The sequence below is a fragment of the Spea bombifrons genome, chromosome 1 (assembly GCF_027358695.1).
Source record: "Spea bombifrons isolate aSpeBom1 chromosome 1, aSpeBom1.2.pri, whole genome shotgun sequence".
NCBI classification, from domain to species: Eukaryota; Metazoa; Chordata; class Amphibia; order Anura; family Pelobatidae; genus Spea; species Spea bombifrons.
The window spans coordinates 124,901,618-124,928,909 of record NC_071087.1 but is presented as its reverse complement, the minus strand read 5'-3'; the positions used below and the strand labels follow the sequence as shown (position 1 = coordinate 124,928,909).

The following is a 27,292-nucleotide window of genomic DNA, read 5'->3' as shown; positions in this document are numbered from 1 at the left end:
GCGTATTGTGCGGGGTTTTAAACTTACCGTAACTGCTTGGAGTTTGTATGGAGATGGTTATGTTCTTTGGTTCTAATAGCGATTAATACACGGGACTTTTCCTCGCGATTTACTCTGATTATAAGACACCATGGGACGAGGTATTTTTATTTCGCCTGCATACATGTATTGTGTGATTTATACGTTACATATCGGTAAATGCTTTGGATGATCCGTGTAATGTTTGCTGCCGGTTTGCTTTGGGTCCTCTAAGGGAAGAACGTGTCTGTAACGAAGCTCGAGTTGGTGTTGCACACTCCGGCAGTTTATCCACCGAACACTTTCCCCCCGGTTTAGAAACATACTCCGGATCACATGTTCTGCTCGTCCGATGTACCGATTTGCAGTGTTCCCGAGCATGAGCTGCCCAGGTCTCTCGGTAGACTAAGAAGCGTTAGGTGCCGTGTACTATCCGACCTAGATGTATCCTCCCTGAAATGTATCCGTGAGCTCCAACACTTTCTTTTATAAGCCGCTGCACTCTGTACGGTGGGCAGCTAAGAGGAGCCGGTTCTTCTCCGGGTACAGCCTTCTTAGTTTGTATAGTATATTAAAAAATAATTTATAATAGATGTGGTAGATAAGTGGAACTTTAAACTTGGCTAGGACAAACATATGGCTATCCCGAACCTAAGATGAGATCAAGGACTGATTAGGGTCCAAGTCTATAAAGGAGGGCAACAATGGACAGACTCTGCTCTCAAATTCTGTTTTTTTTTTTATTTAAATCAAATATTTGGGCTTGACAATGCCTGGGTGCTACCTTGCCATGGCAACTAGAAACCACTTCCTGGTGCCCAGGGTTTTGCAAGGCACTGCCATTGTGAACCCACTGGGTACTTCGCGGCACCCACTGGCAAGAATGCCTGCTTCATGATGGCAGCAGATAGGCCATGGTGTGGGACACTGGGATTAGTGTATGTGAGTGTGTGTACTGTAGTGTCAGTGTGTATATGTGTGGTGCTAGAGCCGGTGCGTATGTGCAACGCTCTTTTGCCGGAGTCAGTATGTCTACTGTATTATAGTGCCAAATCATGTGTGCATAGTCTGTGTATTTTTATATATGTTTAGTGTTAGCCAGTGTCTGTGCGTGGTGTTGGCGTGTATGGTGTTCATGTTACAGGCTGGCATTAGCATGAGTGTGTGTCAGCATATGGTGTGTTTATTGGTGCATGGGGTTGGTGCGTCTGTGACTGTAAGGTGTTAGACAGGTGTTAGCATTTTCTGTTCAAACACGGTTACTGTATGGTGTTGGCGTGTGTAAGAACGATGGTAAAAACATATGAGCTTGAGTCTTTATGGTGTAAAATACCCCTTGTCACTAAGGGGTTAACTGCAGTACTGTAGAAAGTGGTGCAACAAACCTGAAAGTGGTGCAACAAAATGAAAACATTATTGGAGAAGGGAAAAATGGTTGGCTCCTAGATCCAAACCAAAACAGACGGCAGTTGGTGTGGGATCTTTTACTGTTCAATTGCTAGTCATTGGTCATACTTTGCTATATTTTATAGGGAATGTTATCGGAATAAAACTCCCCCCGATCCTTTTTACAATATGTGAAATCAATTGTTATTAGTTATATCTTTTATAGAATACAGAGTAACTGTTATCTGGATATAATGTCTCCATTAAATATGGTTCCATGTTTAACCCCTTAGTGGCAAGACTGTTCTTTTGTTTACGCTGTGGCATTTTTTGCGGTTTAGCGGTAATTTTCTTCTCATGTAGTGTATTTGCACAAATGATCTCTTTTAGTATAAGAAGGCCTTCTGCCCCCATGTCCTATTTGGGACATATTTAAATCCCGCTAATTCAATTTACCCCATCAAACCGTATATGTTTAAAAACTAACCCCCATGGAAATTCAAATGCTGCTATTCTATTTCTTTGCATATTGAGATTTTTGGGAAGATACAGCACCAATTTTACAGCTTGCTAAATAAAAAATATTTTAAAATATTTTTTATATATATATTTTTTTTTTCTTGTTGGAATTGGATGGTTCACCTGATGGTGACATCACTAGAGAATTAATCATCTTTACTTTTTTTCACATTTGTTTTATATAGCGCCATCATAATCCATAGCGCTGTATAATGGGTACATATAAAATTTGACTTGCAGAAACAGGTGTGGATGGCCCTGCTCAAACATATTTCACTGACCACATAGTGATTTGTAAGGTGGGCTCCACTGAATTGCGTGGTTACATGCTGAGACCCTCTGGGAACTTTTCTGGTTTTTAATCAGTCGCCATCTTGTGTATCCCCCAGTTCAGTGACTGTCAGATATTTAGAAGGTGAACTTTACAAAACTAGAATACATATTTTCCTGTCCTGGACTCATTTTCCTTAATCTCCTGAACCTTACAAAGGCTGACTGCAGCAATGAGGCTACAAAAGGCAGCTTAACAATAGAGGGAGATAACCGAATGGGAAGGAATAATCATCATACAGGGCTTGAGAACTGGGACTTATGACCACTACCCCATGCTCTACACAAAAGGTGTTCTAGTGTATATGTTGAATTGGTAAACGTAAGGCATGGTTACTGAGCTGTATGATGTCATATTTGGCAAAAATTACTTGTACGTCAATTACTAATAAGAAATGGAACACTGTTACCATCTAGGAATGGTTTATCCCATGTGCTCCAAGTTAGTCAACCTACTATGGTGATGTTACCCACCACTGTAGTACCCAGGAGCCATTTAATACATAAGCTCTATACGGCTGGGACCCTCTTCTCTAATGTGTTCATACCTGATATGACGAAATGTCTCCATGACTACTATACTTATGGCAGCACTTATTGTATCTCCCAGCTTACTTTACTGTGAAGCACAAAGTAAATCTTAATAGTGTGTATACATATATATCGTGTGTATAATATACACAGTACATCTATAATACACACCAGGTAGATACAAAACGGACACTGGATTAAAGGATACCCAACACATTATTTGTACAATGTGACCTATCTTCCCTGGATGTACATGTAGCTATTTCAGTTTGGTTAAGGAATACTAGTGAGTTGACATTAATAAGCTTTCCGTAGGGGGAACGCCTTGTGACACATTTAGACACTCAATGTTTAGTTCACTACTTCTGATTCACGCTTATCCAGCCTTAAGGCGATGATGATGGGAGTTGTAGTCAAATTTTCGGGCAGGCCTCCGTTGCCCAACCCAGGATCCTGATAGTCCAGTGCAAATAAAATGTATCCGGTTTCTCATCACAAGGCTCTGCCACCGAATAGAATTGGATTTGCCACGTGCGTGGCCATTTTAAAAAGTAGATAATGTGAATTAAAGTGGGCTTTATCGAGTTATGCCGGCAGTCAATGGGTTAGGGGGCGGGGCTCACGTTAGGCCTGTGCGATTGGAGGGCGTGGCCGAACGTTCCTTACCTCTCGTCCCAGTCCCTTTAAAGATGGCGGCGCCTTGCCCTGCAGCTCTCGGCACAATGCGCTGAATCTCTCCCACTCAATGTAACCCTAACAAATTCAACTCTGTCTCCTAGGAAAGAAAATGTCCAAACCCAGCGACGGAAGAAGCGGGGAGGCACCGGAAACCTGTCGGATCGGCGGCACCAATGAGAACCACCCGAAAATGAACGGGGTCGGTCGGCCTATTCAATACAGTGTTTACTACAAATCGGCACAAAGTAGTTCCGGATATGTGACTGCACAGGCTCTTGTGCACGTTGGTTTTCTATTAAATACTTTTATTTGGGAGGCTTTAAACATAACGTTTTGTGGCCGAACTAGTTCTTCCTGGGATCAGAGGAGACAGAAGCGCTCAGGGGAGAGAGGAGCTTTTAATGCAGTGCAAGGGTTAAAAGTATAAATGTAGGGTTAACATATATATGTACATTGTGATGGAATGAAGTCACACATGATGCGTAAATAACATTTAATTTTAATGCCCAAACAGTTACTATGTCCTATCAGTAGGATTTAATGTTATTTAAAACGCCTTTAAACGTTAACCTTTTGAGTACCACAGGGCTAACGATGCACTTATATTGTGTAGCAACAGATGTCCTCAAGTAGCACAAACTTTCCCCTTTAATCTCCTTCTGCACTACCTTGTCTGTACATGAACAAATATTAAATCAGATTGATGTATTCCCATTTTTGACACCAGAAGTAGTTACCTTTTTTATACTGCATATTTTACCAGAATTTGCCAAAAATACATCTTTAATATGTCTGTGTAAAGATGTATTATACAAATTCCGCATGGTAATCACATATTGCTACAAAATTGAGATTTTTCTATGTAGCACATTTTATTGATTTATCCTAATTGCATGCGAATTTGTGAAATCCATCATTGCAGAATATGGTGCTATATAAATCAAAAATTATATATACAAAATACTCTGGACTGTGTTGGATACACCTGGTCTGGTCGCGTTGATCCTATGGTGCCAAAGAGTTATGGCTTCTCTGATTTCAATATTTTGGGCCACTATGGTGGTTTTGCTTGCAGTTCCACACACAACCACTAGGAGTTGACAGAAAACAAGGGTATTATGCAGCATTACCTGCCAACTGGTCCCTTGCTGTGCATTTCAGGTATAACTGATAGCACTGACCAATTTTCTCCTAAGCTCTGAGAAACGCTTTGGGAATCTGTATTGTTGGATCAGGCGTCCCAGGTTCAATTGGTTCATGTGCACAAACCTAGCTCCTTGATCAGGTTTTTCATAGCTAGGCGCAAGCCGGGGGAATTGGTGGGGGGGGGGAGTGCTGGTAATACGAATATACCCGAGGGGCCTATAATTGCTGTCTCAGGATTCCAGCTGATATTAACCCTTGTATGATGGGAGATTGGACACAGGTGGCCCAGAAGTTGACTGCAGAAATTAAGAGTCAGACATATTTTGGTTCCAGTACTTTAAGGATTGTGAATGTTCCATGTTCTTTTGAGTCGACCCCTCTTTATAGCGAAGGGCCATAGGATTTGTATGGTGAAGCCAATCGTTTCAAATGGCCAAAGGGAAATACTAGATGCATGTGGCTTAAGGTCATAGTTTAAGAAGACTTATGACATATTAATTGCTTTTATATATACCCAAAAGTGAGTTTATCATCTAGAGGGGGAATCCTATGCCTCCTCACCTAAAGTACAAGACACAGTGACTTTCATTAGTCAAGATGTCCAGCTTGGTAATTTAAGACCAAGTCACTGCATTAGATGGAGTAAGTGTTCAGTTGGGCCAAGAAAACAGAGCTAGACTGTATACAAATGCCTAATATACAGCTGCATGAAAACGCTATATAGAATATATATTATGTGATATATTATTCCCCATGGGGGTCGCTGTACGTAGTTGGTGATGTTGAAAGGTAAATGGCATTGACGGTACATGTTTTCTGTTTATCCAGGATCTGTTTTTCATTGGTCAATCAAAAATCTACTCTTACATGAGCCCTACGAAACCCTCCACTACCCGTCCACCCCTTCAAGAAGAAAACTCGGTCATACACCATGAGGGCAAATGTCCAGGAAAAACGCATACAGAGACTCCCAAAAAAGCAGAATGTAAGTCTTCAGGCGGGCATTGGGAAGGAGTGGAATTCCACAAGACCTTTCCCTGTTTTTCGTCTGTTAGAATTTAAAGATTTAACAACAAAAAAGCTACAAATTTCCAAAGTTTGCTTACATACAGTCAATATAAATAATTTAACCCCCTTAAGGACAATGGGCGGTCCCTAAACCCATTGAAAACAATGCATTTTCTGTGCCGGTTATGTGTTTGGCTGAACACATCTCCATGCAAGTTATATCCTTTCTTCCCGTTTTGATTCAGTTCTGGTTCTCCAAACACTGCCGATTCAGACCCCCTTGTGCATGGGCGACACACTTCCATTGTGATTTTTCTTACTGCTCACTCCAGAATACACACAATTCTGTTACTATAATGTAAACTCCTTCTGGCTTCAACAAATATTCCTCTCCAGAAAAAAAATAGCAAGAATTTGTGTATATATAGTCTTGAAAGTTTCTAGTTCAAACCAGAACATATTTCTTAGATCATGCTGTAAGTGTTCTGGGGGTGGTATGTGCGCTTTCCTTAACTATGAATATTTTGGATTAGCTACTGTATTTGCTCAATTATAAGACAAGTTTTTTTATTTTTTTTATTTTATACCAGTCTTATAATTGAGGTTGTCTTATAATCAGACCTCAAATAGAGGTCTAACTATGAGACTAAGATCCAGATCACCCGCAGATCCTCCTGTCTGGTAACCTCAGCTGCCACTGGCGCTTCCACCGAGTGCCGGGTAAAGCGGAGGTTGTCTGTGCATCACGCAGACCTTCCCCGGCTGCCAGAGATGGGAATTGCCCACAGCGCTGTGGGGAGTACTCTTCTCTGGCAGCCACCCAACATCTGCTTGATGGACTCAGACAACCCACGCTACTGCTGGTACTTCCTCCGGGGCGTCTATGACTATGGTGTATAGGAGGGTATAAGGCATATCGGGGGAGGGGGGCAGACTGGCCAGCCTGGGGTGGGGGCAGGTTGGCAAATAAAAGGAAATAAAAACACAATTTCCTCAATCATAGCTTGATTATAAAAAATAGTTTACATGAATTAACACTAGTAAAACTTTTTTTCCTGTTGTGTCATCTTATAGTCGAGCTTTTTCTTTTATTCCTAAATTAATAATCGGATTTTGGGGGGTCGTCTTATAATCGAGCAAATACGGTTTATAAAACGGCATGTCTTAGGACACTTACGCAATGTTATGGATTCACTATAGTTAGGGGTTCTTTTTATTATATATTTTGATTGTGGGTTAGTGATGGTTTACATATCCATTTTAGCTGATAAAAGAAAAAATGTTACAGCAACAGAGCTGGTGGTGAAATCAAGAGAACACAAGGATACAGGCTGCAATTCATCGGAAACGTTTCCTGACCAAAAACAAAACCTAATAGATACTCCTAAAAACTTTGAATCGCCCCCCGTGGGTCAGAAGTCTGAGCCTCAGAAGAAAGTCAAAGCAAAGCCTACCAGGAGGAGGTGAGTAATGGGCATGTCCTTGTATATTCCCAGAGCATGTCTACCCCTTTCACTTTTATATTAAAGAGCCAATTCATAGCTAGTTTTAGTGTCATTTCATAGATTTGCCTGCACTGCACAGTAGTAGTCAGTGTCTCCGTAAATGCCCCTGCTAAAGCCGAGGAACCCAGGTGCTGCCTTGGTTATTGGTGATTTGACAAGGTCAACCAGTAAGACCATACTTTCAAAGTCACATGTTAAAGATGAGTGCAAGCTGCATGGGTTACTGCTTGCATGGAAAAGAGGCTCAGAGTTAGTGACAGGACCTTCCATCCAGCAGACACAGGAGCAGAGATATTGTTTAGCAAAGCACCTGATATACAAAACATTTAGGGGAATTGTTTAGGCTTTAGTGGTTCTTCATATGGTGGTCTGTATTCCAAATTTCTCAGTAGATCTACTACACAGTCCAAATAAATAAATAAATATATATCAGAGCCTCTGGCCAATGCTACTACATGGGGACAAACTGTGGTGGGTGGGTGTGTATAATATAAATAACTATCTTCAATAACTCGCGTGTTGCCATGGAACTATTAAATCTTTTTTTCCTCCCTCTATAGGGCTCAAACAAAGAATTCCCCCAACAGAAAAGTCACTGATTATTTTCCAGTAAGAAGGAGCTGTAGAAAAAGTAAAACAGAATTAGAGGTGCTTATTTTTAAGGATTTTTTTTTTTTCTGTGGAATTTTTTTTTTTCTTTTTTCTTCAATGTATCTTATACCCGCATTATTACTTTTTTTTTGTAGATAGAAGAAAAAAAGAGGATAGATGAATTGATCAAAACTGGAAAAGAAGAAGGGATGAAGGTAAGCTCCCCTTTCGCTTGAGTGAAATAAGTATCAATCAGAAATATTGTTCGTATACTTTGTAGTCTTTGGCTGTGGGTTTTCTGGCACTCCCAATGCTTTTCTATCAATAAAGCTGAATTTAGCCCTAAACAATAGACTTCATCCAGTACTACTTTATTTGCGTTTTCAAGTAGATGGGAACTTTTATTTTACTTGTTGGAATCTCATTTTCTGCAGGTTGACATAATTAGTGGAAAAGGAAGAGGGGTGATTGCAACACGACACTTCCAGCGTGGGGAATTTGTTGTTGAATATCACGGGGACCTTATAGAGATAACGGATGCGAAGAAACGAGAAGCTGTGTATGCGCAAGACTCCTCCACTGGCTGCTACATGTATTATTTTCAGTATCTGAATAAAACCTACTGGTAAGTTACCTTTTACTGTCTGTACCCACCATAAATCCCACCTGTATACCAAATGGTATATTTTCCAATACCATTCATATGTTAACATCCCCAAAAACTGATCAAAGTTTCATTTTAAGAGGAGAGTTCTCAATGTAGAACGGTTATATAAATATTGGCGTAGTTTCCCTAGATGAGTTTGCACTAGAGGTATTTTAACTTTGTCTTTGGAGATATGACAAGACTGCCACTTTGGGGAAAATGGCTAAGCATGAATATTTATTCTATTACTTCCCCTTTGAACTGTGAAGGATTGATCAGGATCCACATGTCCATTCCTCCAGGGTTGGGTTCCCCAGCACAGGTGCCTCAATAAAAAATGAAACCAAACTGTTTGTGGGCCCCCAGGATGAGTCGAGCAGCCCTGGATTAAGTGGTTTTAAGTTTGTTTCTTGTCTTTTTAACATCTTGTGTTTTTCTGACGTTAGTGTGGATGCCACAAAAGAAAGCAACCGTTTAGGAAGACTTGTGAACCATAGCAAGACCGGAAACTGTCACACTAAACTACACAACATCAACGATGTACCTCACCTCATACTGATTGCATCACGGGACATCAAAGCAGGCGAGGAATTACTGTACGACTATGGGGACCGTAGCAAATCTTCCATTGAAGCACATCCTTGGCTTAAGCACTGATCATCTTATAGACTCAGTGATTTTAGAGTTTTCTTTGTGAACTGCTTCTTTTTGGTTTTTAAATCCCCCTTTTACATAAACATATAAGCAATTGGTGTGCATTTACATACAGGCTGTCTTAGAGATTACCAAAACTTTTTATATGCAATTTTTTTTTTTTGTACCTTTTTGCATAGAGCGAAGTCAGAGCTTCCAAAGCATGCAATGAACTAATATGCAGTTTTTATGTGTATGTGCAAAAGAGAAATATTCCTTGTGCCGTGTTGACAATTCCGTATTGAGGTAGTGCATAGGGTGGTCTAATCTTCAAGTCATGGATTGGAGAATGCCGAATTAGGGTTTTGTGAAGATGTCTTGCTTTATGACAACAAAAGGCATATTGGTCATACTTGTAACTTCCTACTTTTTTTCTTTTATACCCTACCTGGTTCATACTGGAGTTTACACAATGTATAGGGCAATAATATGTAAACCAGCTGAAAAGGAGCATACAACAGCTTTCAGCACCTCTAAGATCATTGTTGGCAAGTCTCTAGTGCTGTACATAAATGTGCAGTGGTGTGCTGGTCTTACCACCGCTGCTTGATACTTCCAATAACAGGTTGTTTCTCATACACAATGTTTGATCAATGTCCCCTAATGACAGATGGACAAGCTGTAGACAACCATCACCTGGTGTCATCAATTGGTTTAGCATTAAATGTGTTCAACAACTGGAGCGCAAGGCTCATTTTTAGTACGTACAAGTGGCTTTTTATTAGGGATTCACTCTATAGTGTTTGCCTAAAGCTTTCCTTTAAAAGGGACCAGTTCTTATGTGGATGTAAACTTTGTTTCTAAAATGAAGATTTTATGCATTAGGGTTCTTAAAACATTCATACTCCAGCAATGCAGGCGATGTGCTGGCATAGGTATCTTAACTGGCCTTTGTCACAGATCCACCTGAGCTCACGATGGGGGCTGCTGAAAACCTGCATTGTCTACTTGAGAATGACGTTTTAAGAAACTCTGAAGAATGCCCAGAAATGTCCCACAAAGCCTTTTGGTGCACATACAGTTAGGATTATGGACAGTAACCTTTGCCGTTGGGTTTCTGGGACTTTTCTGGGTGTTTGATTTAATTGGGAAATCTAGCACCTTTAGACAAAATCAAATTTTAATTGGTATTATATTCCCTACCATGGCAGGGCTAAGTGTGAGAATTAATGTATGACTTCTGCAGCGATGAGAATGGATCTATTTTCTGGATGTCATGCAGACTGTTACTGTAATAGATAGTTCTAGGAAGACTTTTAATGCAGTGAGTGTAGATTATCAGGTAAAAACAAATTTACATTTTATATATAAAAAAGACTCTGGAATAAATATTTATTGCTAAGAAACTGGTGTGGCTTTTTATTTGTATTTTTATTTTTTTTTGCTGGAAGCACTTAATTGTGACAAAATTGGTTGCTGATCTTGCCATAAAACTGCAAAAGCTTCTAAAACGCTTCTGGTTTTTCTGATTACGTTTTCAGAGACCATTTTGCTTAGCTAAATATTTGTATGCTAGTGGTCAATGTCTAGTGTAAGTAGAACTTAACCTTTTATACCCCCTCACACATCTTTTTTTAATTTATTTATAATGAAATGTTCAATTTAGAGTTTTTTTTTTTTTTTGGAATGGAACTATAGAATTTAATTGCCCATCTAGTCAACCAATGTGGTTCATTGGAACTACATCATTTTCTTAATGGCTCACAGAAAAATGGCGGTGACTGATGGAACTTAGCTTCCCTGGCTGTTTTTGGTTGCACAGGGAGAGAAATTGGTAGCTCTGTCTCGGGTAGCGCAGGAACAGATAAAAGTTTAACCCTCCCCTCTTGTTTCCATCCAGCCTGTCGTGTTGCTCCTGGGACTTATGACTTGGTCTGGTTTACGATTCCCTGGCTCTTTAGTCCTTTCTGCTACGTGGTTGGTGGGCTCTCTCCCTTCAGAAGAAGGTCTGTCGAAGCAGATCTGTGCTCTGCTCGCTGAGGTGGTGAAGTCGGGGGGGCAATATCATTCAGCGCTTTCTATGAATTTTTTTGCTCTGGATTCCTGTTTGATAGATGCCAACCACTGTGGTCGGTGTGCCTTCAAGAAGCGAGTTTGTGCAAGGAGTCTGGTCTCCCCCCAAACCCCCCCCAAAGAAAGTTATCATATCAACTATTTGAACCTGCTGGCAGTCTAGGGGGGGCTTGAGGGCTTTAGCGCCCTACTGTTGACACAAAGCCATTCACATTCTTTCAGGAAACACAACGTTGCTGGCCTTTGTGAACAAAGGAGGGGAAACAAGCAGAAAGCCCTTGGATTCCTCAAGCTACAGATCTGTGCGTAGCTGCACAGACCCTCTTAAGAACTCTGGGCTTAGGTACTGCATTAACCATGCAAAAGGTACAAAAATATATTTCTATATGCTATATCTTCACAAAAATTCTCACAGGGAAAGCGTTAAAATACTGGTATGTTAAATGCGCATGGGGTAAAAAAAAATTAGGATTTGTTAGGGTAAATTGAATCCCCTTATTCAAAGATGTCCCAAATATAGGACATTGGACATCTGTCCAGTCTGTGTCCATCTCCACAAAATTCTTTTAAAATAAATAAATAAGCTCAAGTCTCACAGGTGGCCTTTTATGAATGAATAGGGTTGTCATGGTACTCGATGTTGCTGAACACATTTTTCATACAGGCTCCAATTCCAATTTGAAAACTGAATTGCTTGTGTCCCAAATGTGGCCTTTTAGCTCCTAACAAACCTATGAGTGGGATCACTATCTAAAGTACAATGTGTGTTGAGGGGGGGAAAGACACACAATTATTACCACAAACCTGGGCAAATGCTGGTGGTAAAATTAGTGCATGAAAACTGTTAAGATACAACCATTTGAAACAACCTGGGGTGTCTATGTTTCAAAAATATATTATGACTAGTTTCTTTTATATGTACTCCGGTTGTTACAGCTTGGGCTCTTATGTTTAAATAATAAGACTTTTGACAGCTTTACCTATGTGACTATCAGACGATGAGCTCATCATAGCAAACCCATGGTTCTGTACTTCTCAGGGACTCCTCATGTGATATTGTATGTTGCGTGTTTCGCTGTACCAGCTTATGTTGTACCTACGCAAAGTACATGTACCCTGTACCTTAACTTTATTAATAAATGGAGAAGTAATTACTTTTCATAAATATATGGTTTAATGGGGAAAAATTTAATCGACCGGCTTTAAAGATGTCCCGAACAGGACATAGAAGCAGGATTACAAGATTTTAAAAAAGTTATTGATGTAGCAAACCGCTACTTGTACTTACTGTCCTATAGCTTGCAAAAAAGGCCCAAAAACATTGCGTATTTCTAAACTCAGAACAAATATTACAATCTATTTAGCAGTTTTTTTTTCCCCATTAGCTTTTGTAGGTGAGTAAAAGATGTTTCAAATGAGGTCATAAAAAGCGTGGGGGGGGGATACACAAAGGGTACAAAAAGAAACCAAAATGGCCCCGTCCTTAAAGGGTTTATAAACCTGGATTCCTTTTGGAGATTAAAACGTGGTACTAGTTGTGTGACGTGATGCAGAGCATGATGTAATCATTGGGTTTACTCTCTGAAGTTCTCCTTTTTAAGGTTTTTTCTTTTTTAAACATGTTCATTCAGTAAAAGGCAGATTTGTTTGATACGGTGATAAGGCTAACCTTTCCCTGTAGTATAGTAAGAAAATCAAAGTCCCTTGAAATTTTCAGATTTTTATTATATGATTTGTCTAGGATATTTTTTCATGCAGAATATATACTATTGTCATTGCAAGGTACAGATAATGCTTTGGAGAGCAATTTGACTTACAATGTATTAAATTGATCTATATTTCTATAAAAGTGGGTTTTTCACCAATACTGTTCAGCAAAACACCTCCATGTTTAAATCAGTTGAATAAAAAAATATTCAATAAGCAATTATTTTCAATATATAATGTGTATGATTAACTGTGTATACCCTTGGGTATGTACAATGCTTACTACTGCCCAGTGCCCAAGCTTGATCTGTTCCAATAAAAAAAGCAATTATTTCAGGGATATTCAGTACCAGGGCAGGTTTATATAGTTTTTCATTAAAAATGCAATCTTCTACATACTTTATTTCCACATCTTGTTTACCACATGATTGTGGTAGGTGAGTGACATATGTGACACCTGATATATTTATACATCCATACATCCATATATCCATGGATAAAAGTGTGACCTTCCAATAGCATACTTTAAAAGTCCATATACATTAATAATAATAATAAAAAAGCCGCAACAAGTATGTTATGTTTCCTTCTCTTGTTTAAATGAAAACCTATTGGGGAGAAAAAAAACATAGAAATGAGTTCTTTATTTTAGCCATGGGGAATTGGACTTCAGTAGACATGTAGGCAGTGGATATACTCACAGCTGTTTGACGGAAGACTTCCTTTTGCTCCTTTCATTTACTCGTGGAGAGGTTGTTATTACCGATTCCTGTTCTAATGTTATGATTTGGTCCTCTGTTGGGGGAGCAATACCACTAGAAAAGCAAAATGGGATTACGAGTTCTTTAGTCGTTACAGATACCACCACAAACACATGTATATGTATATATGTATGTATATGTATATATGTATGTATGTATGTATGTATATGTATATGTATATATATATATATATATATATATATAGCATGACACTAGTATCACATCGTAGATAAGTTCTCAAACGATAGCGGCCTTTTCTATACGCTAATAGATAAACTAATATGCATGTCGAAAATTGTGCTAGCCCAGTCTACCAGACAGTCTAACACAGTGACTCCTTACCATACTGCCCATGGTAAACAATACAACGTCTCTGTGTTGGCCACCAACCCGAATGACTAATTTAAGTATATGGTGGAACCACAGCTTAGTGTCATGTTTGAGTAGGGAAGGTCAATCAAAGATATTGTGGCTTCCAGGTTAGGAGATCAGACATTTATTGCAACAAAAATTACACATCATTTATTGTCCCCTAGCCTTAAAGTTCCAGAACCGATTTTCATCACAAATCCATCCCTTATTAACTCTTCAAGGCCCAGGCACATCGGACACAAACTGTCAGGTAAGGACCAATAACGTGCCTGGCACTTTCCTCACTTAAATGGTGTTGCTGTAATGTCTCGATGTCAAGGCATTCAGCAACACAGGGATCGGCATCAACTTTTCATCATATTTTATTATTTTGTTTATACGAAATTATATGATACGATGAAAATAATGGTATATGAAGAAAGCCCTTCTCGTCCTGAAAAAAACAACATATAATTTGTGTGGGTTCACTAAATGAGTGAGGAGAAAATTGCAAAAGTGTTAAAACAGCCTCAGTCCCAAAGGGTACAAAAAGCAAAAAACAGCCTGGTCCTTTAGGGGTTAATGGAATCATGACCACCTTATAAAATAACAAAAAGGTACAGATGACAGAATTGATCTGTTTTACTGGATGTCATGCAGACTGTTACTGTTTTAGACAATTGTTCTAAGCATACTTTTACTGCAGTGAGTGTAGCTTATCATCAGGTTAAAACATGTCAAAAATATTGGTAAGAAACTGGTGTTTTTTTTATTTATATTAAAAGGTTATTCCACCTACTCTGCGTAATTATCACTTAGTACTGCTGCATGCAAAACCCTTTGCCTGAAAAAATATATAATGTACAATCTTTGCCGGGAACACTTAATTGTGCGACAAAAGTGGTTGCTGATAATGTTGCCACGGAAACAGCAAAAGCTTCTAAAACGCTTTTTTTTGTAATTGAATTTTCGGAGAAAATAAAATCACAGATGCTACAGTGTTTAAAAAAAATCTAATCCAATGACTTATCTTTAGGAGAAGCTGCAGCACAAAGCCTGTTGTCTGACATGGGTAGAAATGCATATACTAAGGTTCTGCAGAATCCCCTTGTGTATTTGCCAGGGGGATACACAAAAACATAAAGGAATCAATCAGTATCATATGTATTAGATCGCATACTATCACTGGAGTGTCCCTTTAAGTTTTATTTTACATTATTTAACTGCATTGCTGCCCTTTTAGTTTACATTAATTATTAGGGCTTAGCATGGACAACACTATTCATCAATAGATTGCAATACATGCTCATTACACCTTATACTGGTAGTTTATACTGCTATACATTTGCTGTTGTAATCTTTTCTAGTTGGCATGTATTAATTTTCCAAGCAATCTAGATGTCATTAGTGACATATACATTTAGGTCACTAAAATATTATTTTCTCTTCCATGTTCTCGCACCCCCTTTCATGTTTTAGGCATGTGCTTCCAATATCTAGAGGGTTTGACAAATTCTCCACACATACAGTATGCTATGTCACTGACAGGCCTGCAGTGATCAGAAAAACAAGTTCCACCAACATAACAGGCAGGTCATCAGACCAACACTCACTCACCATGAATGGCCCTTAAGGTGAACATCTAAATATAGTCCACCAAGCGGATTGGACCTTCGCCTAAGGCACTGCCCAGCGCAACACATGGGTTACATACCGTTTATATGTATACATTTGATAATTGCTGACTTTGTGATTACCTTTTGTAGCATTGCAGCTCATCTTGTGCAACCAATAGCTGAACTTTTAACTTGTTTCGTTCTTGAAGAACATCTCTCAGCTCCTGCAGCGTGAACCGGGGGCGGTTTGGGTCGGTGAGGTCTATAACCATTTTATCTGGTCCTAAGCTTGACTGTAAATGAAGGAAGATGTATGTTTTAGCTTTCAAAAAGGGTATTACAGATACATTTCAGACGTTTGTAAGTTAAATCTTACAATACAAAGTAAAAGTGGAAGAAAAAGAGCAAGCCACGGGCCTTCAGACTGTGCCCATAGAGTAGAATATCCCAGAACCCTGTGAACTATGCACATAGAGACATTTACTGTATTAATAGAGAAAAGGGAAATCTTAAAATAGCACCACCAGAAAATAACTCTCCATAACTCACCACTCCGGTTTACCATATACCAGTTCAAAATTGGGTTTAGTCACTAAAGGGAAAGCTGTGGTTTCATATGCTTGACTATACATTATGAACATCCACACCAGTGACCTTCGGCTGCAAGAAGTGCTTGGCAGACCCTGTATAGTTAAATCAGTGATATTTCTTCCTCTCACACATTGAGTTATGCTTCAGTCAGGGTAAGATCAGTCCTTCTAGCTGTAGCAACCTGCCAATGTTGGCCCTTAACGATGAATATTGAAGTGAGGGAGTTGAAAGCGCAACCACAAAGTCTCCCGACCACGCTTACTTTAATTAATAGAGCAAATATATTTATTCTCTTTAAACAAAGAAATCCCATTGAAAGTCTGCAGTTTATAAGTGAGGTCTTAAATGTCTTCCAGTCCAGACATAATGGGACATACTTAAAAGAAGCATTTTAAGTGCAAATTGCAAAATGTTGGGCAACCATCAGGATCCTTTCAGTATTTTCCATAATGATGGCTGCACCATTAGTGCCAGAATTTCTTATTATAAACATGGGTCATTATGAGAAAGCAAAACAGATAACTATTATGCTATATCTGTTTTAGGAAAGTTGTGCTTTGAAATTGCATTTTAACCATTGTGATTCATTACATAGTTAGAACTCTACCAGCCATGCTGTTAAATGGGTTCCAAACTTAGAAAAGTTGGGAAGATATATATATATATATATATATATATATATATATATATAGATATATATAGATATATATATATATATACACCGTGTGTATATATATATATACTGTGTATATATATATATACCGTATATATATATATATATATATATATATATACCGTATATATATATATAGATATATATATATACCGTATATATATATATAGATATATATATATATATATATAAGCACATATTCTCAGCCTAAAACAACTTTTTTTACATTATCTGCAAAAAACGGCAGCATTTCTTGTTATATTACCGTATCTGTTTCATTACGGTCTCTCATCAGCCTTTCCACTTCAGCTTTCAGGTTGTCCTTCTCCATCTTTAGCTCTTCGACTGTAAGACTTGACTGGTTCACCAAAACTTCCAGTACTTCCAAAACACGAACAATCTTAAATTGAAGACTTGATACAAGTTCTGACACCCTGTGACCTTCTTTATTTATTTTCAGTAGATCCTGGCCAATTACATGTGAAATGTCATAAACATCTTCTACTGTCAATTTTTGGGGGTCCTTGTCTAAAGCCATCTCAGGCCCGAGATCCTCTGATTCCATCTCCATAAAACAAACCTTCAAAAATACAATAAAACCGATGTTAACACAAAATATTATTTTGAAACCTGCTCCCTTATACGTGGGTTGGTTGCTCTTTATTGTTAGTACTTCACCAGCAGAAACATGAAAGCTCAGTGTTTGACTAGACCTATATACCGGTATTATAGTTTATAGTTTCTTCTGGAAACACAGTGTCCTGTGCTAATTGACCCAAGCCACAGTGCACAAAGCGGTCCCCGGTTTCATCATTTGGGATGAAAATTAAATTCCCTCCTGGTCAGGTTTTCTTGGCTCCTCCCAAGCAGGTCCAGTTGGGGGTCCACATGGTATTTAAACATATCACCCATAGGGGTCAGGAGGGATTTTCTTTTAGCCATTAATACTGGCCAAGGGTGCGATCCTGGCTACAAGTGACAAATTCCACAGAGATTAAGCTCTGTTTGAGTGCCAAAAGAAAGAACAAGATCCACATGACATTACTGATAATGACGCCGTCTGGCATTTAACAATCACGTGATAGCTATTATTGTATCTCGTGATCGCAACAAGTGGAATGTCCCTCCTTCAGTAGATGGCACCCAGCACTCTTTTTTTCCAGTCTTATCATAAATGACATTGCAGGTCATTATTGTCGTTCAGTTTAGCCCAACTCCCATCACGCTCGGCCAACTGCAGCGAACTAGACCATCTATATTATATGAACTTAATCAAAGTGTATGAAATCACTAACCACCAACATAAATGCATGGTTCATATATGCTAACCATAACATTCTAGTACAGTAAGATGAAGTGCAAATTGTTACAATGCATTAAATGAAGATTTTTCCCACCTTTAACGCACAGAAGAGACCTCGCTGTTGTCGCCAAGTTGGTCACTTCCTCCCTGTAAAGTAGTTTCAAATAACGTCCAGCCCCAACACTTAAGAGGCGGTTGCCTTGGAAACGGCAGTGCACATTCTGCTTCCATGACTCTACCGAGTCTTTCCAATCAGAAATCGACACCAACCCATGTCGTGCGTTCCAAGCCTCGTTCTGACGCAGCCAGTAGGAACGTCGCTTGCAGTGGTCGTTGCTTTCTGATTTGTCCAATTTATCAGGGGCGTGTGCTTCTGCATCATCACGGTTCCTGAGGTATAATTTGGGTTACGCTGGACGCGGGTTTCTTGTTGCGGGCGCTCGGTTTTTGAAGTTGTAAGTAAAAAAAATGAAAACACAATTGTTAAGTTTTGTATTTATTACCACAGGGTTTTTTTTTGTATCCATAGCAGTAAACTGGAGGCTTACGGTGCTCTGTGGGAAACCGTTGTGTTTTCCCCGTATTTTTCCTTTTTTTTTTTTTTTTTTTTTTTTTTTTAAATAAAAACACCGTATGGTGGGCTTAATGGACTTTTAACCCCTTCAGGACCGGGATTTTGATACTAACGTGTCGCTAAAGGACCAGAGCCGTTTTTGTGTTTTTGCCATGTCTTTCTTCAACTGTAATTTTTCTCTTATCAATTGGTGCACCCACACAAATCATATATTGTTTTTTTCAGCACAAGTAGGGCTTTCATTTGAAACCATATTAAGCTGGGTAGTACATTGTTTTGTTTGAAATAAACTGGAAAAAGTGGGGAAAAAATGAAAAAAAAGCATTTTTTTACAGTTTTGTATACATACAAATTGTACACACATTGAACCAATGGGAAAAAATTATCCCAAATATATTCATTAAGTTGTCCTGATTTGGAAACCACCCAACATGGCCAGGATTTTTATCTATTTTGACCAGTATAGGGCAAATATTGCAAGGCATGCATCACGTTTTTGAAATGTAATTTTTTTCAAATTTGGCATGGTAGTCTAATAACTGCAATAGTTGTCACAGATACTGATTATCCCCCCAAAATTATATGTTTATGAACAGTAGATAAGTCAAGGTGTACAACTAGGGTCATTTTGACACTTTTCAAACAGGGATTTTATCGCCAATTGCTGCCAAATTTTGAGGTATTTTTATATTTTTTGTTTTTTTTGCATTTGTTGCAATGTTGCTTTAGATTTTATATTATATTTTGTATAGAATATGTGCAACTGCAGAACAAAACACCAAATTGTGTTCACCAACATCCCCCGGTTCCAACAAGGCCTCACATGCATGGTTCATGCATTTTTTGAGGAAGCTATGAGGGCAAAACTGGAACATGCGCATTTTCCTTTTCAAATTTGGAATTTTCAGAAATTGGTTTGCTGAGCCCATATCCCATTTGGGACATTTTGGAAGCCCCCCACTGTAAATTACCCCATAAAAGTATATATTTACGAACAGTAGACAAGTCAAGGTGTTCAACTAGGGTAGTTTTGACAGTTTTCAGCCAGCCATTTCTTCACTGATGTCTGCCAAACTTCACAGGGAAATTATTTGATTGCATTTTTAACGCATACATTTCAATGTTGCACTGAATTTCTTGCACAGCATACGTGCAACAGTGGAAGAAAACACCACATTTTGTTCACCAAGATCCCCTGATTCCAACAAGGCCTCACATGCATGGTTCATGCATTTTTTGAGGAAGCTATGAGGGCAAAACTGGAACATGTGCATTTACATTTTTTAAAATATTTTTTTTATCAGATTACTTGTAAGTGACAGGTTTAGGCCGCTGACATCAATCAGGGAGACCGATCAATAATCAGCGACTTAAAATGTCACCGACAAGTGATCAGGTAATAATTATGATTTTTTTATTTATTAATAATTTGTGTTTTTTCATAATTAACCTAGATGACCCCTCTCTCTTTGTAGAGCAGGGTCATCCATGGGCTGCCATAATGATCCGATCACTCCTATTGGCCAGGAGCGATCTGATCAGCCCAGCCCAGCATTTGACCTGGAAGCACCCTGGACTTTCAGGTCAGTGCTGTTATTTTTTTTTATTATTATTATTTTATTATTTATTTATTTATTTTTTTATTTTTTTTATTTTTCTTTATTATTATTATTTTTTCATTTTTTTTAACTCTTTCAATGCTGATGCTCCATTGAAGCACAGCATTGACTGATATTTAGTCCCCACAAGCTTGTGGGGACTAATATTAGCCCCTGCAATGCTGCGATGGGGGGTCATACACAATCGCAGCATTGAAGGGGTTAATTGAGGAAGAGGGGGGGTAGGGGTTAACTGAGCAAGGGAGGGGGTGGGGGGGCTGGTCTCCACACTCATGTGGAGACCAAAGAACCCTGTCTCCCTGTCCCTGAAGCTGCCTCTGGCAGCTGGGACACAATCTCCAATAGACTGGAGATTGTAGGGGAGGAGTCTCTCTGATCAGTCCTACAGGACTGATCAGAGGACTTCTGGGGGGTCGTTTTTGCTGTTGCTGGTCTGCCTGGGCTTCCAGGCAGACCACCAGCAGCAGAGCCCCCTACAAAACGGCAATTAACCCCTTCAATGCCGCGATCGCGGCATTGAATGCCGCGATCGCGGCATTGAAGGGGTTAACGCTGCACTGACGCTCTCATGGAGCGATCAGGCAGCAGGGGGGTGTTGGATCAGGTCCCCACACTTGTGTGGGGACCCATTCAACACCCCCCCCCTTCCCTGAAGCTGCCTGTGGCAGCTGAAACCGCGATTGCAGATTTTTCTGCAATCGCTGTTTCTGCCTTCAAAATCACTCCGTGGGAGTGATCGTAGGCTTGGGGGCGGGCCTAGACAGGCTGTGCTGTCTGCCCAGGAGTCCTGGGCAGACGGCAGCAGCAGCGCCTCCACGATCACCGCGATTGTGGTGATGTGGGGGCGTTTTTTGGAGGAGACGTACCTGGTACGTCCCGGTCTACCGGTGACTGTTAACCAGGAAGTACCAGGTACGTCCCGGTACGGAAGGGGTTAAACCATACGGTATCGCATACGTTCATGTTTAGTTTCATAAATTTAACTTTCTCTCACGAACCCCACTGTGTGTTACGCAAGGGTTAATAAGCTCTTCTCGCAGGGTGATAAAGACGCGATATATTTGAGTTCAAGTATTCACAATTCGCAATAGTTGTATAGCGCAGCAATGTGTGATGTGGTTCGAGTTTATAATCACTCGGAGCTCTTTCCACGCATGTATTTGCAAGGGGGACCCCACGAATATTTAAAGGGATCACATAGCCAGGGCCGGACTGGCCCACCGGGATACCGGGAAATTTCCCGGTGGGCCGGAAGGTCCGTGGGCTGGGACCAGGGGCGGGCTGGGACCAGGGGCAATTGCCCCCCAGGCTGCCCGAAATCTAATCTGAGCGGCCGCTGGGTGCTGATGCGGCCGGCGCTACTATAATACTTTTTTCTTAATTTAATATGGCAAGCTGGACCGGCTTGCCATATTAAATTTTAAAAATGTATTACAGTATCGCCGGCCGACCGCATCGGCACCCAGCAGCCGTGTGCGATGGCCGCCTAGTGATGGGAGCAGCGTGAGGGGTGAAAGCTCCGCCCCCTCGCACTGACCTTTCACCCCTCACGCTGCTCCCATCACTATGCAGCCATCAGATTGCTGGGAATGTAATCTGAACGGCCGGTGCGTGCTGATGCCGCCGGCCGGCTCTGCTTTAATACTTTTTTTTTTACTTTATATGGCGAGCCGATCCAGCTTACCATATAAATAAAAAAAAAAAGTGTTAAAGTAGCTCCGGCCGGGGGCATCAGCACGCACCGGCCGTTCAGATTACGGTACATTCCCAGCAGTCCGATGGCTGCATAGTGATGGGAGCAGCGTGAGGTGGAAGCTCCGCCCCCTCGCACTCAGACTGCTGCAGCACCGGATGTCAGGTCAGTGAAGAGAAGTAGAAGGTGAGTAAAGTAATGTATTTTTTTGTACAAAATATTTTTTTTAATGTGTTTTCAGCATGTGTGTGTATGTAAGTGTATCCCCCTATATGCCACTCTTTCTGGATGCAGAGTGACATATAGGGGATTAAAAGGCATATCATGGGACAGAGTGGCGTATATATATGGGTATAAGGCATTTCTGGATGCAGAGTGACATATAGGGGGTTAAAAGGCATATCATGGGACAGAGTGGCATATAGGGGAACATAAGGCTTTTTTGGAGGTAGAGTGCCCCATGATATGCCTTTTAACCCCCTTTATGCCACTCTGCCTCCAGAAATGCCTTATACCCATATATGCCACTCTGTCCCATGATATGCCTTCTAACCCCCTATATGCCACTCTGCCATATAGGGGGTTAAAAGGCATATCATGGGACAGAGTGGCATATAGGGGTATAAGGCATTTCTGGATGCAGAGTGACACATAGGTCAAAAGGCATATCTGGAGGTATAGTGGCAAAAAGGGGGTTAAAGGTATATCACGGGGCAGAGGGGCATATAAGAGGGTTGAGGCATATCAGGGAGGCAGAGTGGCATATGGGGGTTAAAAGGCATATCATGGGACAGAGTGGCATATAGGGGGGCATAAGGCTTTTCTGGAGGCAGAGTGCCCCATGATATGCCTTTTAACCCCCTTTATGCCACTCTGCCTCCAGAAATGCCTTATACCCCCCTATATGCCACTCTGTCCCATGATATGCCTTTTAACCCCCTATATGGCAGAGTGGCATATAGGAGGTTAGAAGACATATCATGAGACAGAGTGGCATATAGGGGTATAAGGCATTTCTGGATGCAGAGTGACATAGAGGAGGTCAAAAGGCATATCTGGAGGTATAGTGGCAAAAGGGGGGTTAAAAGGCATATCACGGGGCAGAGGGGCATATAGGAGGATTGAAGCATATCAGGGAGGCAGAGTGGCATATAAGGGATTAAAAGGCATATCATGGGGCAGAGTGGCATATAGGAGGGTATAAAGCATATCGGGGAGGCAGAGTGGCATATAGGAGGGCATAAGGCTTTTCTGGAGGCAGAGTGCCCCATGATATGCCTTTTAACCCCCTTTTTGCCACTCTGCCTCCAGGAATGCCTTATACCCCCTATATGCCGCTCTGTCCCATGATATGCCTTTTGACCCCTATATGGCAGAGTGGCATACAGGGGGTTAAAAGGCATATCATGGGACAGAGTGGCATATAGGGGGTATAAGGCATTTCTGGAGGCAGAGTGGCATATAGGGGGTTAGAAGGCATATCAGGGGGGCAGAGTGGCAAGCCTGGGGGCAGATGTGCATAACTCGGGGGTAGGTTGGCAAATAAAAGGAAAAAAAACCAAACATGTCTCAATCATAGCTTATATTAAATATGAAAAAAATAGTCTACATGAATTAATAAAGAAACAAAAGTTTCTTACCAGAATATCGTGAAGAATAATGTGATCACTGTTTTGTTCCACTGAACTTTTTCATCTAAAATGTTCGCTGTAGCAAATGTTTTGATCCCATTATGTGTAATGTATTTAATTTATTAGGGCCTTTTAAAACTTTTGCTTTCTGGCATTTTAATACAAATAATGAGATAAAAAGAATGGTGAATAGTGTGAGTCGGGTATGTATAAGGGGTGCGTGTGGTTAAAGAGCGCGACCGTGAGATAAACTATATGGGGCTGGTCTCCAAATTTTTCCAGGGCTGCTTTTCAGTCCCAGTCCGGCCCTGCACATAGCTAATCTGATGACTGAACGTCCCCTTTAAGGAATGCTGACTCGTTTAGAATCCTGCAAGTCAGTGTCCATGTCATTTCAGCAGCTTGCTTTATGAGCGAGAGAACTGTGTATTGATACTAAGGACCCCTAAACATTTCAGTGTAAGTGAGAATCACATTTTTTGGTGTATTCTGCAAAAATCAAACCATGTCTGTCTCATGTGGAGAATAAAACCAGTCAGTTCTGAATGTAATGTCAATTTAACACGCGCATACATACACAGAAACACACACTAATATATATAATTACTGTGACATCTCAGGCATGATACGCACCAGTGTGAAATATTCAATTAGAACTTTATGCACTTTATACTTTTGTAGGAGAAAAAAAAAGTGTATAATATGCACCCACCAGATTGGGTCGCTTGCTAATGATCAGTGCCGTAAAGAGCCATTAATTATAGATCCGATCATTTTAGGTTAAAAGCTGTTAAAAATAAAATATTGTAAACATTTTAAAAAAACAGTAATCGCTGTCAAATCACTTTAGGCAGGACAAGTTTAGGGTACTGACATTGACTCTCGCTGACTTCAATTGAACTGGCAACATTTTTTTACTAGGGTATAATAACCCCTTTTTCAGGACACTTGAAAAGCAGTATATTATGTTTATCATACCTGAGATTTTACAGTGTATCTATATTTATATATTACAGTGTATATATATTTATATAATGGCATAATTGTATTTACATTTCTTTTATCTTCCTCTAGAAAATGAATGATTGGAGTCCTATAGCCAAGCAATATGATCCTCTTAAAGCTGGAAGTATTGATGGCACAGATGAGGAGCCTCACGATCGAGCTGTACAACGGGCAATGCTGGCCCGTTATGTACCAAACAAAGGCGTTGTTGGGGACCCCCTTCTGACGCTGTTTGTTGCTAGATTAAGCCCACAGACCACAGAGGAAAAATTAAGGGAGGTTTTTTCTCGTTATGGAGACATCCAGAGGCTTCGGTTGGTTAGAGATTTTATAACTGGATTTTCAAAGGGCTATGCCTTCATTGAGTATAAACAAGAAAATGCAATAATGAAAGCTCACCGAGATGCCAACAAGTTGGTGATTGATCAGCGTGACGTCTTTGTTGACTTTGAACTGGAGAGAATTTTGAAAGGATGGATTCCTCGTAGGCTTGGGGGAGGCTTTGGTGGCAAGAAGGAATCTGGTCAACTCCGGTTTGGGGGCAGAGACCGTCCATTTCGCAAACCCATCAATTTGCCAACATTTGCAAATCATAATATGGAAGGGCGTGGAGAAAAGAGATATAGATCTCGTTCTATAGAAAGAATGCAGGAATGGAGACTCAAGAAAACAGAGTATGAAAGGGACAGAGGGAGAGACGCACGATGGCAAGAGAAAGACAGATCACAAAGCAGGGTTGATAAAGACCAGACTGCAGATACACATTACAAGGAAGACAGAAGAAGAAATGAGAGAGATAGAAGAAAGAAAGATAGTAAACGAGAGCGAAGCAGAGAAAGAGATTACAGAAAAAGCAGAGATGAAGATCGATAGTGGCTTTTTTTTTCTTGTACTGTATTTTTCATAAGTATTATTATTTGTGTTTAGCATCACTATATTACCTTAACGTAAGGTTAACTCATCTCTTACTTATCCATCTTAATTGTCATTGAAGGTTATCCTGTGTGAAATTAGGAATGTGTAATGCAGCTATTTATTAAAACAAAAAAAAGTGGATGTCTGACTTTTCTGTAAAAGATTAATCTAATCTAGGCCCTGGAAGTTCATCTCTCCAGTATACCTTTACTTTGGGAAATGTGAACTGCACACGTAGAGCTGTGTGAGCTTGCGGCCAAAGCCAGGTTTATCCTAGCCCTTAAAGAGTTGAAAAGTGCTTGCTGGAGATGAACTGGTTTAAAAACTTCCCTTCATTCCATTTCTGCCTACTTCTGGACATGTGCAGTGCCCTCCATATGTGGCGGATGGGTTTGACTGGGAGAGCCAGACCCTGGCCATTGATGCCCCCCTCACTTCAGACTGTATCTGCACACAACAGTGGTTCATTCACAAAACAATGTGTAGGGGGAGGGGGAAAAAGACAAAAACACAGGTATCTTAGATTCCAGCTGTATTAATACTCAAACCATTCTGTTAATACTGTAAAACCCATATGGGAAATCAAAGGACACTCAGGTCTTGTATATCTACATTATTTACATGCTTCATCAGGCACAAAGAACAAATAAGCTGTGCGGCCAAATCGCTTTTAATTTTTGTGTGCAGTATAGAGAACATAGTCTACGTGTAAGGTGACCAGCTGGCTTTTAAGACCAGAGCTAAATATTAAAAATGCATTATGAACAATGATTCTACATCAGTATACATTTTCCAAGGGATGGTCTGGTCACCAGCATACAGTCTACATGTTCACAACTGGATTGAATGCAGCCACAGAACAAGAGCATTTTCTGTTGATGTATACATGTTTTGGGGGTTATGTATAAAAATAGACTTTGCTAAAAAGTAGTGTTCTCACCATAGACACCACCAAACTTTGCACTACAATCACTTTTATATAGATAAGCCCCCACAATTCTACTGATCTAGAGCCTTTGACTTCTACAATTTTCAGTCCTACTCCATCATAGTTGGTTTTAACCAATCTTGACATTGCTTTTGGTAAATTAGAGTGTAACACATTGTAAAAAGAAAATATTTTTCTAGTGATTTCATATATATCTTATCTTATGCAATATATTAGCTCTGAAAATGTAACAGAATTGAGGGTATTTAAAAATGTTGGTCAATATGTTGGGGGTAGGGTTTAGATTTTTGTTTGCATTCTTAAATTCCTGTTGTGTTTACTAATAAATAAAAAATAAATGTGCTTCCCAAAAGGTAGGGCACAGAATGGACATTTTTAATATACATATTTGACAATGTTATGAAAAATATTTTGCATAGCAAACATTTGTACTGTATTTCCCCTTTAAATTTAAGTTTGGGAAAGTTATCTCTTTTTATATTGCTTAACATTCTTCCGCTCAACTAAAATATAGCTAATATTTGATGGCTTGTCTACTAAACAGCTGCATAGGAAAGGAAGACAACTTAATTGGTTCATTATGTGAATTCACACCTAAAGATTTGGGATTCTGCATATCTGAAAGATAGGGTTACTACAAAACCACCACCCCGTAACCTTATAAATAATTGTAACAATACAGCATAGTCTGTAATATGTATATGAAACCACCTTCTTTAAAAAGCAGATTATAATACAAGTGACAAAATAGAAATCTGGATTTTGATTTTAAAGTGTGTATGTATGTGTGTGTATATATATATATATATATATATATAAAGTGTGTGTGGAGTGTAAGAA

At 39.8% G+C, this 27,292-nt stretch overlaps 3 protein-coding genes across 4 annotated transcripts; 2 read left to right on the top strand and 1 right to left on the bottom strand.

Annotated features, from left to right (window-relative positions):
* KMT5A (lysine methyltransferase 5A) lies at positions 1-10,397 on the top strand. Of its 2 annotated transcripts, none has more exons than XM_053472186.1 (8): positions 1-140; positions 3,564-3,661; positions 5,437-5,593; positions 6,905-7,079; positions 7,682-7,769; positions 7,868-7,927; positions 8,147-8,337; positions 8,805-10,397. In XM_053472186.1, exons 1-8 carry the CDS (start codon positions 131-133, stop codon positions 9,013-9,015), a joined length of 990 nt encoding a protein of 329 aa, XP_053328161.1. In that variant the 5' UTR covers positions 1-130; the 3' UTR covers positions 9,016-10,397. The 2 variants fall into 2 exon arrangements, with proteins under 2 accessions (XP_053328161.1, XP_053328153.1); XM_053472178.1 differs by having other exon boundaries at positions 2-140; positions 6,881-7,079.
* A 2,371-nt stretch (positions 10,398-12,768) lies between these two features.
* RILPL2 (Rab interacting lysosomal protein like 2) lies at positions 12,769-18,311 on the bottom strand. The gene is made up of 5 exons (XM_053457445.1): positions 18,161-18,311; positions 17,029-17,343; positions 15,641-15,792; positions 13,473-13,586; positions 12,769-13,379 (listed from the first exon to the last, which is right to left on the bottom strand). The coding sequence occupies exons 2-5, from the start codon at positions 17,332-17,334 to the stop codon at positions 13,349-13,351; spliced, it is 603 nt and encodes a 200-aa protein (XP_053313420.1). The 5' UTR covers positions 17,335-17,343; positions 18,161-18,311; the 3' UTR covers positions 12,769-13,348.
* Positions 18,312-18,441: 130 nt separating this feature from the next.
* Positions 18,442-25,651, top strand: SNRNP35 (small nuclear ribonucleoprotein U11/U12 subunit 35). The gene is made up of 2 exons (XM_053457438.1): positions 18,442-18,521; positions 24,658-25,651. The coding sequence occupies exon 2, from the start codon at positions 24,661-24,663 to the stop codon at positions 25,459-25,461; it is 801 nt and encodes a 266-aa protein (XP_053313413.1). The 5' UTR covers positions 18,442-18,521; positions 24,658-24,660; the 3' UTR covers positions 25,462-25,651.
* Positions 25,652-27,292: the final 1,641 nt, after the last annotated feature.

What these genes read in the sequence shown, in the direction of transcription:
- KMT5A (XM_053472178.1), top strand. An exon ending in GACTCCCAAAAAAGCAGAAT is followed by an intron (nt 5,594 to 6,880) that starts GTAAGTCTTCAG and finishes TATCCATTTTAG; the next exon opens with CTGATAAAAGAAAAAATGTT. An exon ending in TATCTGAATAAAACCTACTG is followed by an intron (nt 8,338 to 8,804) that starts GTAAGTTACCTT and finishes TTCTGACGTTAG; the next exon opens with TGTGGATGCCACAAAAGAAA.
- RILPL2 (XM_053457445.1), bottom strand. Translation starts at nt 17,334, where the DNA reads ATGGAGATGGAATCAGAGGATCTCGGGCCTGAGATGGCTTTAGACAAG. An exon ending in ACCGTAATGAAACAGATACG is followed by an intron (nt 15,793 to 17,028) that starts GTAATATAACAA and finishes CTTCATTTACAG; the next exon opens with TCAAGCTTAGGACCAGATAA. An exon ending in GAGCTGCAATGCTACAAAAG is followed by an intron (nt 13,587 to 15,640) that starts GTAATCACAAAG and finishes TTGCTTTTCTAG; the next exon opens with TGGTATTGCTCCCCCAACAG.
- SNRNP35 (XM_053457438.1), top strand. Translation starts at nt 24,661, where the DNA reads ATGAATGATTGGAGTCCTATAGCCAAGCAATATGATCCTCTTAAAGCT.